General features: G+C 34.8%; 1 protein-coding gene across 4 annotated transcripts in view; it reads left to right on the forward strand.

Annotated features, from left to right (window-relative positions):
- Positions 1 to 20,190, forward strand: part of AGBL3 (AGBL carboxypeptidase 3) — a 101,867-nt gene that overhangs the window by 23,631 nt on the left and 58,046 nt on the right. For 2 of the 4 annotated variants that reach the window (XR_006334986.1, XM_043872929.1), the window contains one exon: positions 12,768 to 12,875. Coding sequence is in view for 3 of the 4 variants with exons in the window: in XM_043872929.1 (XP_043728864.1) it covers positions 12,873 to 12,875 (3 nt within the window). In the remaining variant the exon portion in view is untranslated. Of the gene's footprint in view, positions 1 to 12,767; positions 12,876 to 15,669; positions 15,809 to 17,021; positions 17,802 to 20,190 lie in introns of those variants that run through there. The other 2 variants (XM_043872928.1, XM_043872931.1) reach the window with 2 other exon arrangements.

Here is a 20,190-nt window from a genome sequence, read left to right on the forward strand (position 1 = left end):
ACATGCAAAGGAATGAAATTGGGACTTTATCTTATTAAAAATCAACTTAAAACAGACTAAAGACAAACTTAAGGTCTGAAACTGTAAAACTGCTAGAAAAAAACAAGGGGGAAGCTTCATGACATTGTTCTTGGCAGTGATATCATGGGTATGACAGGAAAAACACAGGCAACAAAAGTAAAAAAAAGACAAATGGAAATATACATCAAACTAAAAAGCTTATGCACACAAAGGAAATAATCAAAATAGTGAAAAGGCAGCTTGTGGAATGAGGAAAAACATTTGCAAAACATATTTGATAAGGGTTAATCCCTTGTGGCTCAACTGGTAAAGAATCTGCCTGCAATGCAGGAGACCTGGGTTCGATCCCTGGGTTGGGAAAGAGGCTACCCACTCCAGTATTCTGGCCTGGAGAATTCCATGCAAAGATTTGGACACAACTGAGTGACTTTCACATCACAAAATCTCTAAAATATAAAAGAATTTCTGTAGCTCAATAAGAAAAAAACTAATAACCAGAATAAAGGATGGGCTAAGAATTTAAATAGACAAACAAATGAACAATAAGTATATTTACTGACTTTTTATGTGAACTGTTTGATAAAAATACTTTGCCCATTTTGTTATTGGTTGTACTTTTCCTTTTCTTCTTGGTCTGTAAATGCTGCCTACATATTCAGGAGGTTGGCTTGCTCCTGCTTATGCTAAGTCACTTCAGTCATGTCCGACCGACTCTGTGCGACCCCATAGACGGCAGCACGCCAGGCTCCTACGTCCAGGCAAGAATACTGGAGTGGGTTGGCTTACTATGTCATAGACCTGGCATTCTGTTCTTCTTAGTTTGTCACTTTATCATTCAGAAATTTTTAATTTTTATATAATCAGTATGTCTACTGTTTTTCTATGACTTCTGGGTTTTGAAATTCTCGTGTTTCTCTTAACACTTTTTTTGGTTGTTTTTTCACAGAGTGCCAGGCTAGGCTCCCTGTGTTATACAGCAACTTCTTACCAACTATCTGGGAAAGATTGAAGGCAGGAGGAGAAGGGGATGACAGAGGATGAGATGGTTGGATGGCATCACTGACTCAGTGCACATGAGTTTGAATAAGGTCCAGGAGTTGGTGATGGACAGGGAAGCCTGGCTTGCTGCAATCCATGGGGTCACAAAGAGTCAGACATGACTGAGCAACTGAACTGAACTGAACTGAATGGCTAGTATATTTCAAAAGCAATTCAGATTAATAGTCCATAGGATCTGGTTGTTATGGTTCCTGAGGTAATGGTTTTAAGATGATGATAATGTGATGGGATTTATTAGTACAGGAAGGGTATAAACCAACATTTTAGGGGTGGGCCTAATGGCTCATTTAGCTGACTTTCCTATAGAATATGGTATTATATGGTAGCAGAAAGAACTTTGAATTCTTAAGGGTAGGTTCAATTCCTATGATTCTAAAGGTAAGAGAATTTAAACCTCTGTTTACTCTATCAAGGTGACTTTTATCGGACATATTTCTTATGTTTATGGAGGGATGCTTGGTACTGTAGAAGCCTGATATTATAATGGGTAATGAGACATGTCATATGCTTTGGACTAGCATTAGATGGCATCACGAACTCAATGGACATGAGTTAAGAGCAAATTCTGGGAGGTATTGAAGGACAAGGAAGTCTGTTGTGCTGCAGTTCACGGGTTTGCAAAGAATTGGACACGACTTAGCAACTGAACAACAGCAGCATGTATTAGTAGTATGAATTTTTTCTTCCAAATTCATAGGAAAAGATTGTTAGTGATAGTGTTTTGATAATGAAGTTGGTTGTGTATAGATCTGGTATATAGGGCTATGGAGTGCTCCTAGCAACAGGATTATTGTGAAAATGTTTATTCTGATAATGTCTGCTTAAGAAAAATACAACAAATGGACCTACTGCATATTCTACATTGAAACCTGATACAAGTTCAGAGTTTTCTGTTAAGTCAAAAAAGGCTCAGTTAGTTTCTGCTAGAGTGGAAATAAATCATATAGCTAGGGTTCATGATGGGAAAATTATTTGTAAATGTTCTTGTGATGAGGGTTTTAAGGATGAAGGATCTACTTATTAAGAGAACCTATAAAAGAATAATTACTAGTGTTACTTCATATGAAATTGTTCTGCTGCTCATCAGGCTCCGATTAGTAAGTATTTTGAGTTGGAATCCCATCCAACTTATAAGGTGGAATTTACAGCTAGGCTTGATATAACTATAAATAATACTCCTAGACTTATATTAATGAGGGGGTAGGGTATAGCTAGGGGGATTCACATGATTAGGGTTAGAGTTAGGGCTAGGATTGGTACAGATGATGAATATGGAAATGGAGGGTGCAGCTGGTCATGGTGGTTCCTTAATGAATACAATGACTGTTCAGCAGTGGGTGGTAATAGACCATATGGTCCTGTGATATCTGACCCTTTTCAGTTGCATATAACCTAAAATTTTTCATTCAATTAATGTTAGGAATGCTATGACTGAAAGAAGAGGATAATAACAAGTGTTAAGATATAAATTATAAACATTTTGTTAGGGAGAAGGTTTGAATCTCTGGCTATAAAGGTTTAAGTTTTATGCAATTTCTGGGTTTTGCCACCTTAACAAACCCTGGTCTTGGGTAGATGTTTTGTATCTGTTAAGTTGAGACTGTATCATTAACCAGTTTTGACATAGTTTTTAAAGTGGAGCTTATTTCTCTTGTTCTTTCATACTGGAAGAAGTATATAATAGATAGAAACCAACCTGGATTACTTCAGTCTGAACTCAGAGATGACAGAGGATGAGATGGTTGGATGGCATCACTGACTCAGTGGACATGAGTTTGAGCAAGCTCTGGGAGTTGGTGATGGACAGGGAAGCCTGGCTGCTGCACTCCATGGGGTCGCAGAGTCGGACATGACTGAGCAACTGAACTAAACTCAGATCATGTAGGATTTTAGTTGTTGAACAAATGAACCTTTAATGGTGGTTACACCATTGGGGTGTCCTGATCCAACATCAAGGTTGTGAACCCTAGTATTGTTTATACTAGTTATATCAAGCCTGGCTGTAAACATCAAGGTCGATATGAACTCTGGAATAAGATTATGCTGTTATCCCTATGCTAACTTGTTCTGATGGTCAGTTTTTTGCATCAGTAAGTGATAATGTGTTTTGACTGGTAAGTCTAGACTTTAAACCCTCAGAGGCTATTTTGTTCTCCAAGGTCACCCCAACCAAAATTGTCCACCCATATACATTTTTGTTATCTCTTGATGGTTTAGTTATTTTTGTTGTTGTTGATAAAGCTCCATAAGACCTTCTCATCTTGTTTTGTTATTCCTGTTTCTTCACAGGAAGGTGAGTTTCACTGATTGAAACTAAGAGACAGTAAAACCGAACAAATGATTATGCTACCTTGGCCTGGTCAGGATGTTAATGGTTGTCACTGGGCAGGCAGTCCCTCTAATACTGGTTATGCTAGAGGTGATGTTTGGTCAACAGGCAGGGTTTGTGTTTGCCAAGTTCCTTTTACTTTTTTAAAATCTTACCTTGGGTGCCTGCCTGTATTGGATTAACAGTGTGTGTTTGATTAGTTTAATGTTGAGGTGTATTAATATTTATTTACTGTTAATTATCAGTATATTTTTAGTTACTGATAAAACTTGTGCAAGGAAAAATACTTCCTGTTACTCATATTAACATTGTTGCCTCTATTAGTCATAGATTAGTCCAATATAAATCTAGGAGTTGATTCACTTGTTACTGATATTAATGTAAAATTATTTTTGAGCTTTAATACTTTCTTAATTGCTGGCTGTTTTTGAACCAGCTATGGTGTTGCTTATTTTTACTCTCTAGATAAGGTTGTACCCATTTCTAAAAAGCTATATCTTTTTTAGACTAACATTTAAAAATACATTAAAATTTATAAAAGATTTTTAGTAATTTTTAAAGTTGAACTAAAATTCTTTTCCTGGACAACCAGCTATCACCAGGCTCGTTAGAATCTTCTCACTACTTTGCTACATAGATGAGTTTGTTCTAATAAACTGTTCATAAGTAGTTCATCTGGTTTTGGGATATTTAAGTTCTCTTTGTTAAATGTTTGTTAGTTAAATCATTATGTGAAAGGTACAAGGGGTAAACTTTGTTTTTTGTTACTTTTTAGGCTTCTTTCATCACTCCCTAACAATATTTTCTCTATAGTGCCAGAAGATATTAAGTTTCTATCTCCTATACTTTGAATGTTGAATGAATATTTTAGTTTGCTTATACTAGTAGAATAGAGAAGGGTATTGGGCTAGATTTAATTCAAAGTATTCATAAATTATGAAATGGCCTAGGTGTAAACTGGGTGCATTATTTAAGCTCTGCTTTGATTTATCCAAGCACACTTTCCAATAAGCTTTCTTTGTTACGACTTGTCTCCTCTCGTATGATCAGTATTTGCTGTTAGATTATAGGGAATTATTACAGTGCTTGAGGAGGGTGATGGTTGGTGTGTGCATGCTTCATGGCCTTATTCGCTCTAAGCACTCTATTCGTAACTTACTAAGTAAATCCTCCTTTGGTTTTTTGCTTTCATAAAAAATGTTCATTTGGTGAACATAAATTCTTGAAGCAGAAAATGTAGCCCATTTCTTCCAATTCCATAAGTTACACCTTGGCCTAATGTTTTTTATGTATAACAATTATGCTTACTTTTCCTCCTTTTTAGGGTTTGCTGAAGATAGTGGTATGTAGTCTGCATTAGCAAGGGTTGGTGAGGTTTATCAGGCTTTATCGATTATAGAACAGGCTCTTCTAGAGTGAGAAGTGCCACCTAGTCATTTGAGTTTTGAGTTGCTGCTAGTAGTACTCTAGCATATAATTTTGTTCCTATAATTATTTGGGTTTAGGACTAAGCATAGTGGGGTATTTAATCCCAATTTGGGTCTTAGCTGTTGTGTAATCAGGAAATAAAAAAGTCACTTTCATAGTCTCTTTTTATTTTAGTTACAACTTTTTATGGCTTAATTAAAACTGTATTTTATGTTACTCTTTAATATGCTTGACACCATATTTCTGTTAATTTGGGTTAATCATTATGACCACAGTGGCTGGCATGAGATTTACCAACCCTGTTAGTATAACTTAGTTGAACTTTTGTTTCTAGCTTAATTTTTATCACTGCTGCTTCCTGTAGGGGTGTGGTTAAGCAAGCTGTTATGAGCTACTAATGTTACTGTGCTTGATGTCTGCATTGTGTAATTTTATTAAAACTAATAGAAAGTCTGGGACCAAACTTATATGTTTATGAGTTAGTGAACTCATCTAGGCAATTTCAGTGCCTCACTTTCAGGCTTTAAGCAACATTAACTTGTTGTAATATACTGAAATAACATGTATATTGTTGTTTTGTGTGATTTATGTTAGACTTAATGTTAAAATTTTGACTAAAATGGTTGTCTAGGGATCTAGGAGATGTCTGTCTATATAAATGGTGAATATCTAAGTAGTTTATTGATATGATTGGGGTTTATTTTCTTGGTCCGTCTAATCTCAGTGGACATGAGTTTGAGCAAATTCCAGGAGATAGTGAAGGACAGGGAAACCTGGTATGCTACAGTCCACGGGGTTGCAAAGAGTCGGACACGACTAAGTGAACAACAGCAACAATCTTGGGTATTAAGTTGTCTTTGTTATTGGGTAGATGGCCAAGTTCTATGTATTTATATACTTTTGCCTTGTTTGGGGGGTTTGGCAGGGCATTATGGGCATATAGAGCATGGTATTTACTTATTTATTTATTTTTAGAGCATGGGATTTAGTAGGGTGTAAGGGGGGTTTGTTAAACAGATCCATTACCTATTCACATGTTCATATGTATGTATGTGTATGTGCATATACATGTATGTTTGTCTGCAATTATCTTTATGTCCTGTAACCATTGACTGAATAAACCTAATACCTTATGATTGATGATGCTGGTAAATAATATTCAATTAAAGTCCAGCTACAGTTTTTTTTTTTGACTCTGTCAAGGCCTCAGAAAGCCATAACTGAGTCATACTGTCCCTTAAAAGTTAAAAAATACCAAATACATGAAATAACAGATATGTGTGAAACATGGGCTTATTAGTCCTTAGTCCACTGAGATATCTTATTTAAAAGGAAAGAGTGGGTGATTTTAGGTAAGATGGTCCTGAAATAAGACCCAGGTGCCTGATAAAGTTAATAGAAACCCATAAGTTATGGGCCTGGAGCAAAAAGAGGGACATCTCATTCCATTTATTTCAGAGTAAGTTGTAGCCATTCTTACATTTCACCTCTAAAGTTCAGTCTTTGTGATTCTTTTTTTATTTTGAGCTAAATTCTACATTCAATGAAATGTACAAATCTAAGTATATCTGTCTGTGAATTTTAACAAATGCATATGTCTGTGTAATCCAAATCCCTACCACAGTATACAACAATGTCATTGCAATCACTTGGAAATTTTAAATACTTAGGTGTGAATTTAACAAAACACCTTTAAGACTTGTATGCTTAAAACTACACAATGCTAATGAAAGGCATCAAAGAAGATGTCAATAAATCTCCATGATCGTTGATTGGAAAACCCAATCTAGTAAAGGTGTCAGTTCTTCCCAAATTAATATACAGTTTCCAGGCAATTCCTGTCAAGACTTTTTGAAGATAAAGACATATTTATATGGAAAGGTAAAATAACTAGAATAGTTAAAATAATTTGAAAGGAAGCATAAAGTGGGAGCAATCAGCTTACCCGATTTCAAGACCTTTTATGTAGCTACAGCGGTCACAGCCTTGTGGTATTAGTGAACGGGTATATATATAGATAGATTAGTGAAACAGAATAGAGACTGGATGCTTTTCCCTATAAGATCAAAGACAAGACAAGGATATCTGCTTTTGCCATTCATATACACATATTTGCAGTGTGAATAAGTTTGATCCTTACCTCACACCGTATAAAAAAAATTAATTCCAAATGGATGAAGACCTAAATGTAAGAGCCACAACTATAAAGCTTTTAGAAAAAAAATAAAGAGCTAAATCTTTATGATCTTGGATTTGGCAATGGATTCTTAGTTAGAAGACCAAAAGTATAAGCAACAGAAACAAGAAAAATGAATAAACTGGATTTTATCAAAACTTAAAACTTTCATTCTACAAAGGAAACTATCAAAAACAAGAAAATACAACCTAAAGAATGAAAGAGAATATTTGCAAACAATTATATCTTATAAAGGACTTGTAAAGAACATACAGAACTCTTATAACTCACAGTAAAAGACAACCCAGTTTAAAAGTGGCAAGGGATCTGAATAAACATTTTTCTAAAGAAGAACACATGGCCAGTAAACGCATGAAAAGATGTTCATCATCTTTAGTCACTAGGGCAGTGCAAATTAATATTACAATGAGATACCATTTTATACTCACTAGGCTGACTAGAATTAAAAATCAGATGACAAAGTTGATGGGAAATCAGAACCCTCAAATCTTACAGCTACTTTGGGAAAGTTGGGCACTTCTTTCCAAAGTGTATCAGGGTTTCCATTTGACCCAACAGTTCCGTTCCTGTTATATACCTAAGAGAAATGAAAACATGCCCCCAAAAAAGTGCATGTGTTAATATGCCAACATGACTCGTAATAGCCCAAGGTGGAAACAACCCAGATGTCCATCAGTGGATGAAAGGCTAAACTAAGTGTGGTATACCCACATGGACTATTAATTGTACATAAAAAGGAATGAGGTGCTCATACATGCTGCAACAGGGATTCACCTTGAAAACATTAAGAAGCCAGACACAAAAGGACAAACATTGTATGATTCCATTTAACTGAAATGTCCAGAATAGGCAAATATATACAGAAAGTAGATTAATGGTTGCTTAGAGGCTTGAAGACTAGGAGATTGGAGAGTGATAGCCGAAGTGTACAGTGTTTTTTGGAAAGTGATCAAATGGACACCTGATTTATAATAAAAGTGAAATTTCAGAAGAATAATTGAAAGGTAGTCTTTTCCATGAATAGTACTAGAATAACTGGATTTCAGTATTTAAAAAATGAAAACCCACTTCACTCCTACAGGTTGGTTGTAGATGTAAATGTACATCTACATTTAAAAACAACAAAACTTCCAGAAAACAGTACAGGATAGTATCTTTATGATACTGAAATTGGGAAAGGATAAAATGGAACACATTTTATTAATGGAACATATTAATAAAAAGGAATAAAACATGCTAACCATAAGAGAAAGTTTTGAAAATTTTGACTATAGCAAAGTCAAGAACTTCAGTACATTATAAAAAAAAATCAAGGCAAGTTATAGATTGGGATTATATATTTGCAGTCTGCAATATATACCTGTCAAAGAGGTCACATCTAAAATATACAAAAGCCCTTCTACAAATAATAAGGAAAAGACAACCCAGTTGGAAAACAGGCAAGAGATTTGAACAGGCACATTATTAAAAAGGATATCCAAATGGCCAGTAAACATATCCCTGAACCTTACTATGAAGTGGTGTCTCATTGTGGTTTTAATGTGCATTTCCGATTATTAACAAGGCTGAGTATACTATTTCTTAAAAATCAAGAGAGACCAGGTTTTAACTTGTACTAAACATTGGTGAGAATATGGAGCAGCTACAGCCTTCATAACCTGCTGGTGGGTATGTAAGGTGGTATAACTACTTTGGATTACAGCTTTGTATGATCTACTAAAATTGAAGCTACACATGCCCTATGATCTAGAATCCTTACTCCCAGATATATACCCAAGAGAAATGTGGGCACATATGCTCGCTGTTTGTAGCACTGTTGTTCATAATACCCCCAAACCAACAGAGCCCCAATGTCCATTACAAGTAGAAGCTGATAAATAAATTATAATACTTTTATAGTTACATATTATATAGCAATTAAAATGAACAAATTAAAGCCACATACCATGACTGATTTCACAAGTATATGTTTAAAATCACAGAATATGGTCTATATAGTTCAGTTTATGTAAAGTTCAAAAGTAGGCAAAACAAAACTATAGTTTCATGTGTATATTTGTGTAAATATAAACTATATATTATATATAGGTATATATGTGAATACTTAAGTTGAAAATTATAAAGGAAAATAGGAAGTGATTATACTAGAAGGCTAATGGTTACCTTTAAAGGTAGTGATTAGAAGGGGACATGAGTGGGGCACCTGTGATACCTGCAATATAGCATTTCTTGACCTGAGTGGTATCTGCTTTGTGATAAATCACTGAGCTATATTTCTTTGTTTCTGTACTTTTCATAAGTATAATTCCTAATAAACAATTTGTTTAAACATTTGGTTTGTTTCTGGTCATGTGAGCTATAGATAGTAGTATGTTTTGGTAGATTTGAAAAGTAAGCACAAATAATTGGCAAAAAAAGAAATACATCAGTGCAACAGAATAGAATCCAGAAAGAGACCAAGTGATTGTTAACAGAGAACCAAAACCATCCAGTGGGAATAAAGAAAAATTCTTTTCAATAATTTGTGCTGTAATGACTTGGGAACCATGTAGAAAACAATAAACCTTGACCTCTATCTCACTTAATACACTAAAATTTAATTCAAAATAGGTTGTAGACCTAAACATGAAAGTTAACATTTTAAAGTCCTAAAAGAAAACCAGACAGTATCTTCATAACCAGAGAATAAGGCAACAATACTGTAGGGAGACTCCAGAAAGAAAAAGGAAACAATGAAAATATTAATAAACTTGACTTCATTGATATTAAAAATTCTCATCAAAAGACACAGTGAATAAAATGAAAAGGCAAGCCACAGTCTGTAAGAAAACATTCCCAATGTATATCTGACAAAGGACTTGTATGCAGAATATATGAAGAATTATTACAAATAAATATTAAAAAGAAAAAAACTTAAATAAAAATGGGGAAAAGACTTGAGCAAACTTTTCTTTTTCTTTTTTTTTTTTTGAGCTAACTTTTCTTAAAGCACGACATATAATGGCTAAGGAACATACGGGAAAATGTTCAACATAGGAAATGAAAATTAAAATCACAGTGAGATAACAACTTTATGTCTGGGATGGCAACAGTTTTGTTTTAATAAGGCTGACAACCCCAAATAATAGAATGTAGAACTGGAATTCTAATACAAAAGGTTTGGTGGTAGGTTTTTTTTTTAACAAAAACAACAAAAAATATATATGTATCTACTCTGTGACCAACAGTTCTACTCCTAGGTATTTAGAGAAATTAAAATATATGTCTTCAAAAATAGTTGCATATAATTTTAATTTTCATATTTATTCACAAAAGTAAAAAACTGGAACCAGTTCAGAAGTAGAAGAATGGATATCCAAACTATGGTATAGCCATACAATGGCATACATATAAACAATAAAAAGGAAAATAAAACCTGGTAAACATAACATAGATGAATTCCAAAAACATTATACTAAGTTAAAGAGGCCAGAAACAGATGACTATATATGATTCCAATTATATGAAGTTGTAGAATAGGCAGACTGGTTTACAGTCACAGAAACCAGTGGTAGGGGTTGACTTGAAAGGGCAAGAGGAAACTTTCTAAGATGATAAAAAAAAAAATGTTCTATATTTTGATAGGTGTGTTGTTTACATGATTATATACTTTTAAAACTCATTAAACTGTACTGTTTTATGAGTGTATCATATTATATATAATATGTAAATTTTTCTCAATTTAAAAAATAGCCATGATTCTCCATGTGGATCCAAGTATCCTCACCCTTTGAAATACCACTTTGCATCTCCTTCCATGAAGAGGTATACTCTTGCCCTATCCCTTGAATCTGAGATGGCCTTGTGACTTGCTTTAGCCAGATTGAGTGTGGCAGAAAAGAAAGCATGCCAGTGTTGACCTAGGCTTCAAGAGCCTGTACACTTGTGCTTTCTCTTAAACCCTGTTCAGACACCATGGAACAATTCCTTGCTAGCTTTCTGGATAATGAGAGTGAGGCAGAGATGAGCTGAGGTTATCCTAGATCAGCCAGCCTCCAGCTAAACCTGCAGCTGATCAAGATACATGACTGGACCTAACCCATACCAAAAGAATCACCAAGCTGAGATAACTAAGATTTGGGGAGATTTCTTATGTAGGAAAAGCTAAGGCTTAGAGTCCAGGCTCTGTAGTAATAAACTATAGCCCATGGGCCAGATATAGCCCATCACTTATTCTGAACCTTTTATTCAGCATTGGAAAGTGGGACATAAATTAATCTTGGGAGAGGAACACCTTTTATAATCAATAGCCGAAGAATTTCTATTAATAAAATACCACAGTTATAGGAATACAGCCTGTCAATAGGTTTTCTAAAGTAGTCTCGAAGTTTACAGGGATGGCAAGTCATATTCCATCTGTACACAGACATCAGGTTAATTCTCTGTGAACCTTTTAAGAAGAGGTAGAAGGAAATGAAACAACTTTGTAACCTAAGTGAGAAAAGGTACCCTCAAATTGCATGAAGATATAAAATGAGATTACTGTCCTATTTAAAGGCCAGACTGTACAGCTTTTTGTATCAAGATGGTTAAAAAAAAAAAAAGCAAAGAGCTAAAATTCCCCAAAATTTCAAAACAGGTGCTGTATTATCAGTTCATTGTTAATTTTGGTTTGAGTTGATTGTTTTCAACTAATAAGAATCTTACTTCTAAATTTTAATTTGTTTTATTGTTATCAGTTGTGTTGTGTGTTGTTGTTAACCCTACAACGTACACTGTTGAATATTTGCATTGATATTCTGCTCTGTGCTTTTCTGTAGCTAGACTTGACCCTTATTCATCATGTCAAATACACTTCTGCTGCGAAAGCAGTTGTACATATAACACCAAAAACGTATTTGTCCAGCAACACTTGTTTCTCATCACCAAGTTCTTTTTGTTTCAGCAAATGTATTTGGGATCATAGAGGCTGGCTCCCTCTACTGGAGCATTTCTATTCCAAGAGCAAAGCACAGTCTGACACACAGCAGCCAATAATAAGTAGTATAAGTAGAATGAGTCATCACCAAGTTCTTGTCCACTAAAAAGTGGGAACAACAGGGGTGGTTGGACCGTGAAGTCATTTTTTCCCAACCAGGTAGATCATGGTCAAAAATCTGGCCCTAAAAATAATGAAGAGCAGGAAAGCTGGTATAGGTAAAGGAAAAGATGTGGCTCCAAGTACTGCCTTCCAGTGGGGAGACAAAAGAAACTTGAACCATGCGTGCAAGCTTAGGAGGCAACCATGAGGAAGCAAGAGACTGAAGATGCAGGGGAAGGGAGAATAAAAAAGTGAGTAAGTTTCCCAAAGATAGGTTAGAGAGGCATCAAACACCCAGGAGTAATAGAATCTTTAGCGTTAAATCTGTGGTGACACAAAGTAATCGTGAACTATATAATGACTTAGAACCAAGGTGCAAATTGGAGTAGGAAATGGCCACCCACTCCAGTATTCTTGCCTGGAAAACCCCATGGACAGAGGAGACTGGTCCATGGGTTTCACAAAAAGTCAGACATGACTGAGTGACTGAGCACAAGGTGTAAATAAGATGTTATGGGTTTTGTTAAAGTGTGACCATGCTCATTATTACTTTCAATGAGAAATCCAGCTTTGCTGGATTTGAGCCTAGATCTACCAATGAATAATTTGAAAATATACAATAAAATCTTACTGCTTTATTTTGAAGTCATATTCAAATAATGGTTTTTCTCCAGATTGGACCCCTTCGAATCCTGAGCCAATGTACATCCCCACGGGCCTGGAGATGGAACCCCTTTATGCAAACTCCAAGGAAGAAACTGTGGTTTATCTAGCTGAAGATGGTGGGTACATAATGAGACATGTTGCGATAAAATATAATAATTTGGTGTCTGGGCTAATCTATTAGTTGTATTTGTTCTGCTGTGTATAGTGGAAATTGCCAATTACCAGGAAATCCCTGACTCCATAACCATGTTTGGTTAATATTGATCCAGATGTTGATTCAGTGTTAATTGTATTCTTGAAGGTGCATACTGCAGTTTATGCACAGTTATTTTAAAATGAAGCATCATGTTGACCATGAGAATGAAGAGTTTTATTGAGATGGAATTAAACTTTACATCAGTTTTCAAAGATATATCCAGCAGAGTGCTCTGCACCTGTCTGTCAATAGGTCACATTCATGCAGTCTTTCAAATGGTTTATTTTCATTTCATGCCAGTTTGATGCATGGCTTGGGACTGCCAAAAAAACATCCCACATCACAAATACTATCCAAGATTATATCTCAGGAAAGTGTTCTTAACACTCAGGATTAATAATCGGCACTTTGAGAGTTCCAGTAATGTAAAAATCTCTGCTTTATGGTCAGGTGTACTAATAATCAAACATAGAAGTCTCAACCTGTATTCTAAACTGCTGCTCCTGAAACCCTAATGTCAGGAAGTATAGGACTCCTGTACAGTTTCACCACCACATTTGTATATCTTAGAATATATATTAAAGATAACTTCCAGGGAACATGTATTTTATTTAAAGAGTTGGCAAAATAGAGGAATTCACAGGGATTGCTTCCTATATAGTAAGCAATCATATATTACAGATTACAGAAATCATATATTCATGCATTTTTAAACAACTGAGGTGAGAAAAGCACCTCTGATTTTTTTCAATTTGATTTCAAATATTTACCCAGCTAACCTGCCTTATAACTTCCACACATAACTTAAATGAGATATAATATAAAATTAAAGTAGCTGAGGTGAGTCAGTCAAGGTCTTGTCAGGAATTGGATGGCAAACGTAATTTAAGAAATTTTAATGAAAAGACATCCTATAAAAGGGTGGACAGAATCAAGGGAGACTAATAAGGGATGGTGAGACAACACTGAGTTGTCAGCAGAACAGAATCATTGTTTCTCCTCGACACGAAAGGGTAAGAGAGCAGACTGGTGTCGAGACCTGTAGCTGTAGGAGAAGGAAGTCCCCAAACAACTGGACATAAAGAATTTGGGGTTCACGTTTTTTCTTTTAAATATTTTTATTTCTTTAAAGATATTGTTCCATTATCTCATGACATCTGTTCTCTTTAAGAAAAAGTCAGACATAATTTATATCATTGTTCCACATTATATATGCTGTGTCTTCTCTCTGTGATCTGCCTAGATTTGGTTATCGTTGCATTTATCCTGCTTGGAGTTTGCTGAACATCTTGGATCCATAGTTTATTAGTTCTGTCTATCCAAATTTGAGAAATTTTCAACCATTATTTCTTCACATAATTTCTCCATGATATTTTCTTTTCTGTCCTTTGGAATTTCAAGTATAAATGTGGTAGATTTCTAGTTATGTCCCACATTCACTGGATCTTTGTTCTTTTTTTATCTCTGGTCTTGAGTTTGGATAATTGTATTCATTTGTTTGTAAGTTCACTGAGTCTTTTTTTTTTTTTTTTTTTTGCAATATTCAATTTCTCTCAAACCCGTCTGGTAAATCTTTCATTTCTGTTATTATACTTTTTATTTTTAGAATTTTCATTTCATTCTTTTTATAGTTTCCTTTTTTAATTAGTTGATCTGTTTATTCATTATCTTTTCCTTTTAACATAAATTCAAAGTCTTTCTCTGTTAATTGTACCATCTGAGTTATCTTGGGGTCTGTTAAATATATAAATATTTATTGGATCACATTTCCTCATTCTCTGTATGCTTCATAATTTTTTTTAATCACATGTGGGAAATTGTGAAAGACATGTTTTGGAGTTTTCTTTTTTTAAATTGCATTGAATTTTTTTTCTGGTAGGCAGCTAAATTGCTGACAAATCATTTTGCTTCTCTTAGAATTGGTTTACTTTCTTTATAAAAACAGGTCTGTTTTTATTTTGTCCTTCATTCTAGGTCATGACCCTTCTCCTAAATGTGGTTTTTATGCCTAATGTTCAACATTTCTAGAGTCACAGTTAAATGCCTGCAGTGCTCAGTGAAGCCTTTCTATTCTGGATAAGTTGGAATTTCAGTATATGCCAGGATGTTTATCCTCTGCTATCTCAGGAGCACTCTGTCCTGTCTCCTCAACCTTACCCTGTGCTTGTACAGCCAAGTCTGCAGCCAGGCAGCCACCGTGTGGACTACCGAAGCCCTCCCTCTGTGTAGCTGCTTCTTCTAGTACCTAGGGTGCTGACTTCAGCAGCGCTAGGCAACAGTTGTGCCTCCTCAGCTCAACAAGACTGTTATGCTATCCTTTAGTGTCATCTTTCTAAGAGGTAAAAAGTACTCCTAAGAAATCTAATGTAGTTCTCATGTTTGTGTTGTCTGAATGCGTGGAAATAGTTAATTCATATTTTTTTTTTGGTCCAGTTTTATAGTCATTTACAGTGAAAAGACAGTTTCAGGAACAATTACTTCATTATAACCAGAAGTAGAATTCATGTATTTCTACTGTGAGAAATACATGAACTTATTTTAGGCATTGCTTCTCTAATCTAAATACTCAGACTTTCTTATTTCAACATAAACCTATATGTTAGTAAAATGTATAACCCTTAGTGACACTTCAGTTATACTATAGCTTCAAACTCTATGCAGAATAGCCTATAGACTTTAGATATGGCTTGAACATCTTTATGGTCTCTCATCAGCCTACAAAGAGCCGTGTTTTGTATATTCCCGAGTTGGGGGCAACCGGACACCCTTGAAGCAGCCTGTGGATAACTGTGACGATACTTTGATGTTTGAAGCAAGGTTTGAGAGTGGTAATCTACAGAAGGTAGTCAAAGTGTAGGTTTTAATTATTTTTATTTGAGGAATTAGACTATCAACTATTTCCTGTATTAGGTACAATAGTTTTAGTATCCATTGCTGAACTATAATTCCTTGAAGTGTAGATGCTAATTAGAGATTATCGTAAGAGGGTAGGTATGGAAGGTTCTGTATTCAAACAATTTTGAGAGCTAAGAATTAAAGTTCAGCAGGTTTCTCTAGTGTACATTTTTAGTATGCCAGTATGAACTGTTAAACACACATGAACACTGCTTCTCCAACTTTTTAATGGAATAGGTCTTCAGATGAGTATTCTATAAAACATGCTTGGGAATATGCATACAATTCAAGGATATTCTTTTTTTAAAAAAATTTTATGAAAAATTTTAAACATAAAGTACCAGAGCATAAAAAAAAAGTACGGAGCATAATACAGTTCTACATATACTCATCACCTAGATTCAATAGCTCTTCAGGTTTTGCAACATTCATTTCACCAATTCACACAAACACATATACACACATAATAAGTGTGTAATGCTCATAGAATAGGAAGTTACTTGGTAAAGAAAAAAGTCACAGCTAACCAGGTAAAATTGTTGTATATATAAGTAATGTACTAATGAAGTTATATTTGTGTTTATTTAAGTATCTTCAATGATTAAGTATGGGGAATGCAAATAGTTATCAAATATAGTTCCTGTCCTCTCAAAGAGTTTAAAATTTTATAATTCATATGCTCATAGTAATTTATATATGTTTTTAACCTTTGTTAGTGATATGTATTTCAGATCTCTAGAGTTAGAATCTAATATAAAACAAATGTGTCTGAAGTAAAAAAAGAAAAAGACACTGGACTTTAATTCTTAAAAACTTAAGAACTCTTTAATCACTTCTTTTATAGGAAACATAACTGGGTTGAAATACATAAATTTTTGTCAAATGCCCATTTTTTTAATGTGCTCTCTTGAATTACAGAGGGATAAAAAGGCTTCAGAATTAGCATAGAATCAGTTTCACATCCAGTTAAAAGAGAAAATTTCAAAACATTGATCTTTTGCAATAACTTGGTATTAGATACTACTTAATAAACACTGTTTCCCAAATAAAAAGCTTTCCATGAATAGGTAGGTTATTATTTGTATATTTATTATTACTTTTATTATTTAAAGTTGAATGTCATTTTTACATTTTTATGTCTCCCCCCCCCCTTCCTTTTTCTGTGTATTAGGGCAGAATATGAATACCAGCTGACTGTGCGACCTGACCTGTTCACAAATAAACACACCCAGTGGTACTATTTCCAAGTCACTAATACTCAAGCAGGAATAGTCTACAGATTCACTATTATCAATTTCACCAAGCCTGCTAGTCTTTATAATCGGGGTATGCGCCCACTGTTTTATTCTGAGAAAGAGGCCAGTGCTCATAATATTGGCTGGCAGAGAATAGGAGACCAGATCAAGTATTATAGAAACAACCAGGGGCAAGATAGGCACCATCATTTTTCACTTACATGGACGTTTCAATTTCCACACAGTAAAGATACCTGCTACTTTGCTCACTGCTATCCGTACACTTACACAAACCTTCAAGAATACCTGTCTGGCATCAATAATGACCCAGTACGGTCAAAGTTTTGTAAAATACGTGTCTTGTGCCACACAATTGCTAGGAACATGGTGTATATTTTAACGATTACTACCCCCTTGAAGAACAGTGAGTCAAGAAAGCGGAAGGCTGTGATTCTGACTGCAAGGGTACATCCAGGAGAAACCAACAGCTCTTGGATCATGAAAGGCTTCCTAGATTATATTTTAGGAAACTCAAGTGATGCAAAGTTGCTTCGGGACACGTTCGTCTTCAAGGTGGTACCCATGCTGAATCCAGATGGTGTGATTGTAGGAAATTATCGTTGTTCCTTAGCTGGACGGGATTTAAACCGTAACTATACATCTCTCCTGAAGGAATCATTTCCTTCTGTCTGGTATACCCGGAACATGATCCGGAGGTAAAATAAGCCTCAAATTACCCTCTGTTTATTTAGTAAACTTGATAGTAAGAATTTTGCTCCCACAATCCCACTTACTTTACTCTCTAACTTTCCTTAAGATAGTTTAACTTTAGCTAGTTAATTTTTTCCCTCATTCTTCCCAACTCTGCTTCTATAGCTTTCTGGCATTATGCCACTACATTCACTAGCTTTCTCTAAATAACAGCATTTTAATAGCTTAGTGAAACTTAAATTTGCCTGTCGTAAATTTCGTTTCTTCCTAAAGCTAATGATGTTTCTTTTGGAATCCTTGAGAATCCCTCATTAATTACATCTAGAAAATTAATTACATCTAGAGTCTTTGAGTACTGCATTGACCACACATTGCTCTGTGATGAGTCTCTTAGGATGATGATAAGTTGCATACTTATTTAAGCTTTCATGAATAGTCTTGTTTGCCCCTAGAAAAAAATGAACAGCTTTAAATTGTCCAAAGAATCAGAACAGTAAAATGCATGTAATATTTAAAGACTTGTTGGATTACTGGGTGAATTCTTTAATAGATTCAAGTAATAACAATCAGAAACAGGCGTTGCTAGAGTAGAAAGATTTATTGGAGTGAAACAATACCCATTCCAAGTCCAAAGCCTCTTATCTTTGTTGGTTAAGATTGTGGAGACTGAAATGAAAACACATCAAATGGGAATCCCTGCTCTGTCATTTGGTAACTGTGTGATCTTGAGCAGTTTAACCTCCATTTCCTCATCCATTTGTAAAGTGGGAATAGTACTACTTACCTCACAAACAGGAGGATTAAATGAGATTATTACTAAAGTGCTCAGAATAAAGTGTCCAGTATTACTGGAATGTTGTAAGTTCTAAATGTATTCATTGTTTCCTCAAATGTAAAAAGAAAAGGAGTTAATGAATTAGATATAGATGTAAAAACTCTTTGTAAACTTTTTAGGGTTGTTCAAATGTTACACTGATAAGTACTGTTACAGTGTTTGTATCCTCACCCAGCTCTGTCGCCAGGGCTACTAGTGCAAGTGTCAGAGCCCTGTTTCAAGAAGGACCATCTCAGTCCCTTAGAGTCCCTTAGAGGAGCTGACAGGCTTCCGAAGTTCCCAGCATGGCTCTAGTTGTCTGAGTTCAGCCTCAGCTTTCAGTTAATCCTTTCATCTTAGACACATGGAGAGTGAAATGCAGATTCCCACAAAAAGGAGTGAAAACCCTGGTTTTATACCCCTCACAGATGTGGACTTCAGGATTCTCTGAAGTTACTTGGGAAATATTTAAGTGATAAAGAATAACCCATGATTGACTTAGTTTCCTAGGGATGACAGATAAAAGAGCTGAGTAAATGCAATGTGGTATCTTATATTGGATCCTGGGATAGAAAAAGGACATTATTGGGGAAGTTCGTGAAATCCAAATGTTGGTTCCCTAGTTTTTGACAATATTTCATGGTTATGTGGTTATGTTAACATTAGGGGAAAATGGACCAAGGGGTAGCCATATGGACACTCTCAACTATTTTTGGCAATTTTATGTAAATCTGAATTTATTCCAGAATTTAAAGTTTATTTTTAATAGAAAGGGAACTTTGGAGCCCATTTGAGTATTTATAATGTCTCCTTAATGCTCTTTGACATTAAGGGTGCCTGGCCCAACACAAGATGGATTACAGCCAAAGCCCCTTGGCTTATCTCTGTGAAAGACGTTTATCTTAGTTCTTCTTAAATTGTCTCATAAGAAGCTTAAGGCAGGAATCCATTCAGTAAATTTTGGAAAGACTTGCAAGAAAAAGAACTACCTTAATGCAATTAATCATAGGCAGTAAATGGAATAGACAGTCACATATGTGTGGATAGGTGAGCAGCTGAAAGTATGCCTAAGATTAGATATATTTAAAGTATTTGAAAATAATAGATTTTAGTATAGGATACTTAGTGTAAGATACTTAGTATATCTTAACTGTGGTAAGAAAAAAAATCTGAACTGTTTCTAAAGGGATTCAGTGTAAGATGAGAGACCCTGTTACCTTGTTTCACTTCAAAAGTAGTAATTAATATTTCTTTGGGATTTAATTACTTAGAGTTTCTTTTGACTCACTTAAAAGAAACCAGATGTTCATTAAAACTAGGGAAATGATTTTTAAAATGTATAGTTTTATAATCTAGTACTAAAAACTTGCAATGATCATTTGAAGGCTTTATGTCAATCTTATGTTATCAGTTAGAATTTATTAGTCATCAAATAAAAAAGGGCAATGAACTAATATATATAACAGATTTCAGCTTGGAATTTCACTGTAGTTTAAAAAAGTACTGTTTTGAATAAAAGCTACACTTTGACTATTTTGGTTTTAAGATTTAATATTATAAAAGTAGTACATTTCATATTA

This window comes from Cervus elaphus, chromosome 18 (assembly GCF_910594005.1).
Source record: "Cervus elaphus chromosome 18, mCerEla1.1, whole genome shotgun sequence".
NCBI lineage: Eukaryota > Metazoa > Chordata > Mammalia > Artiodactyla > Cervidae > Cervus > Cervus elaphus.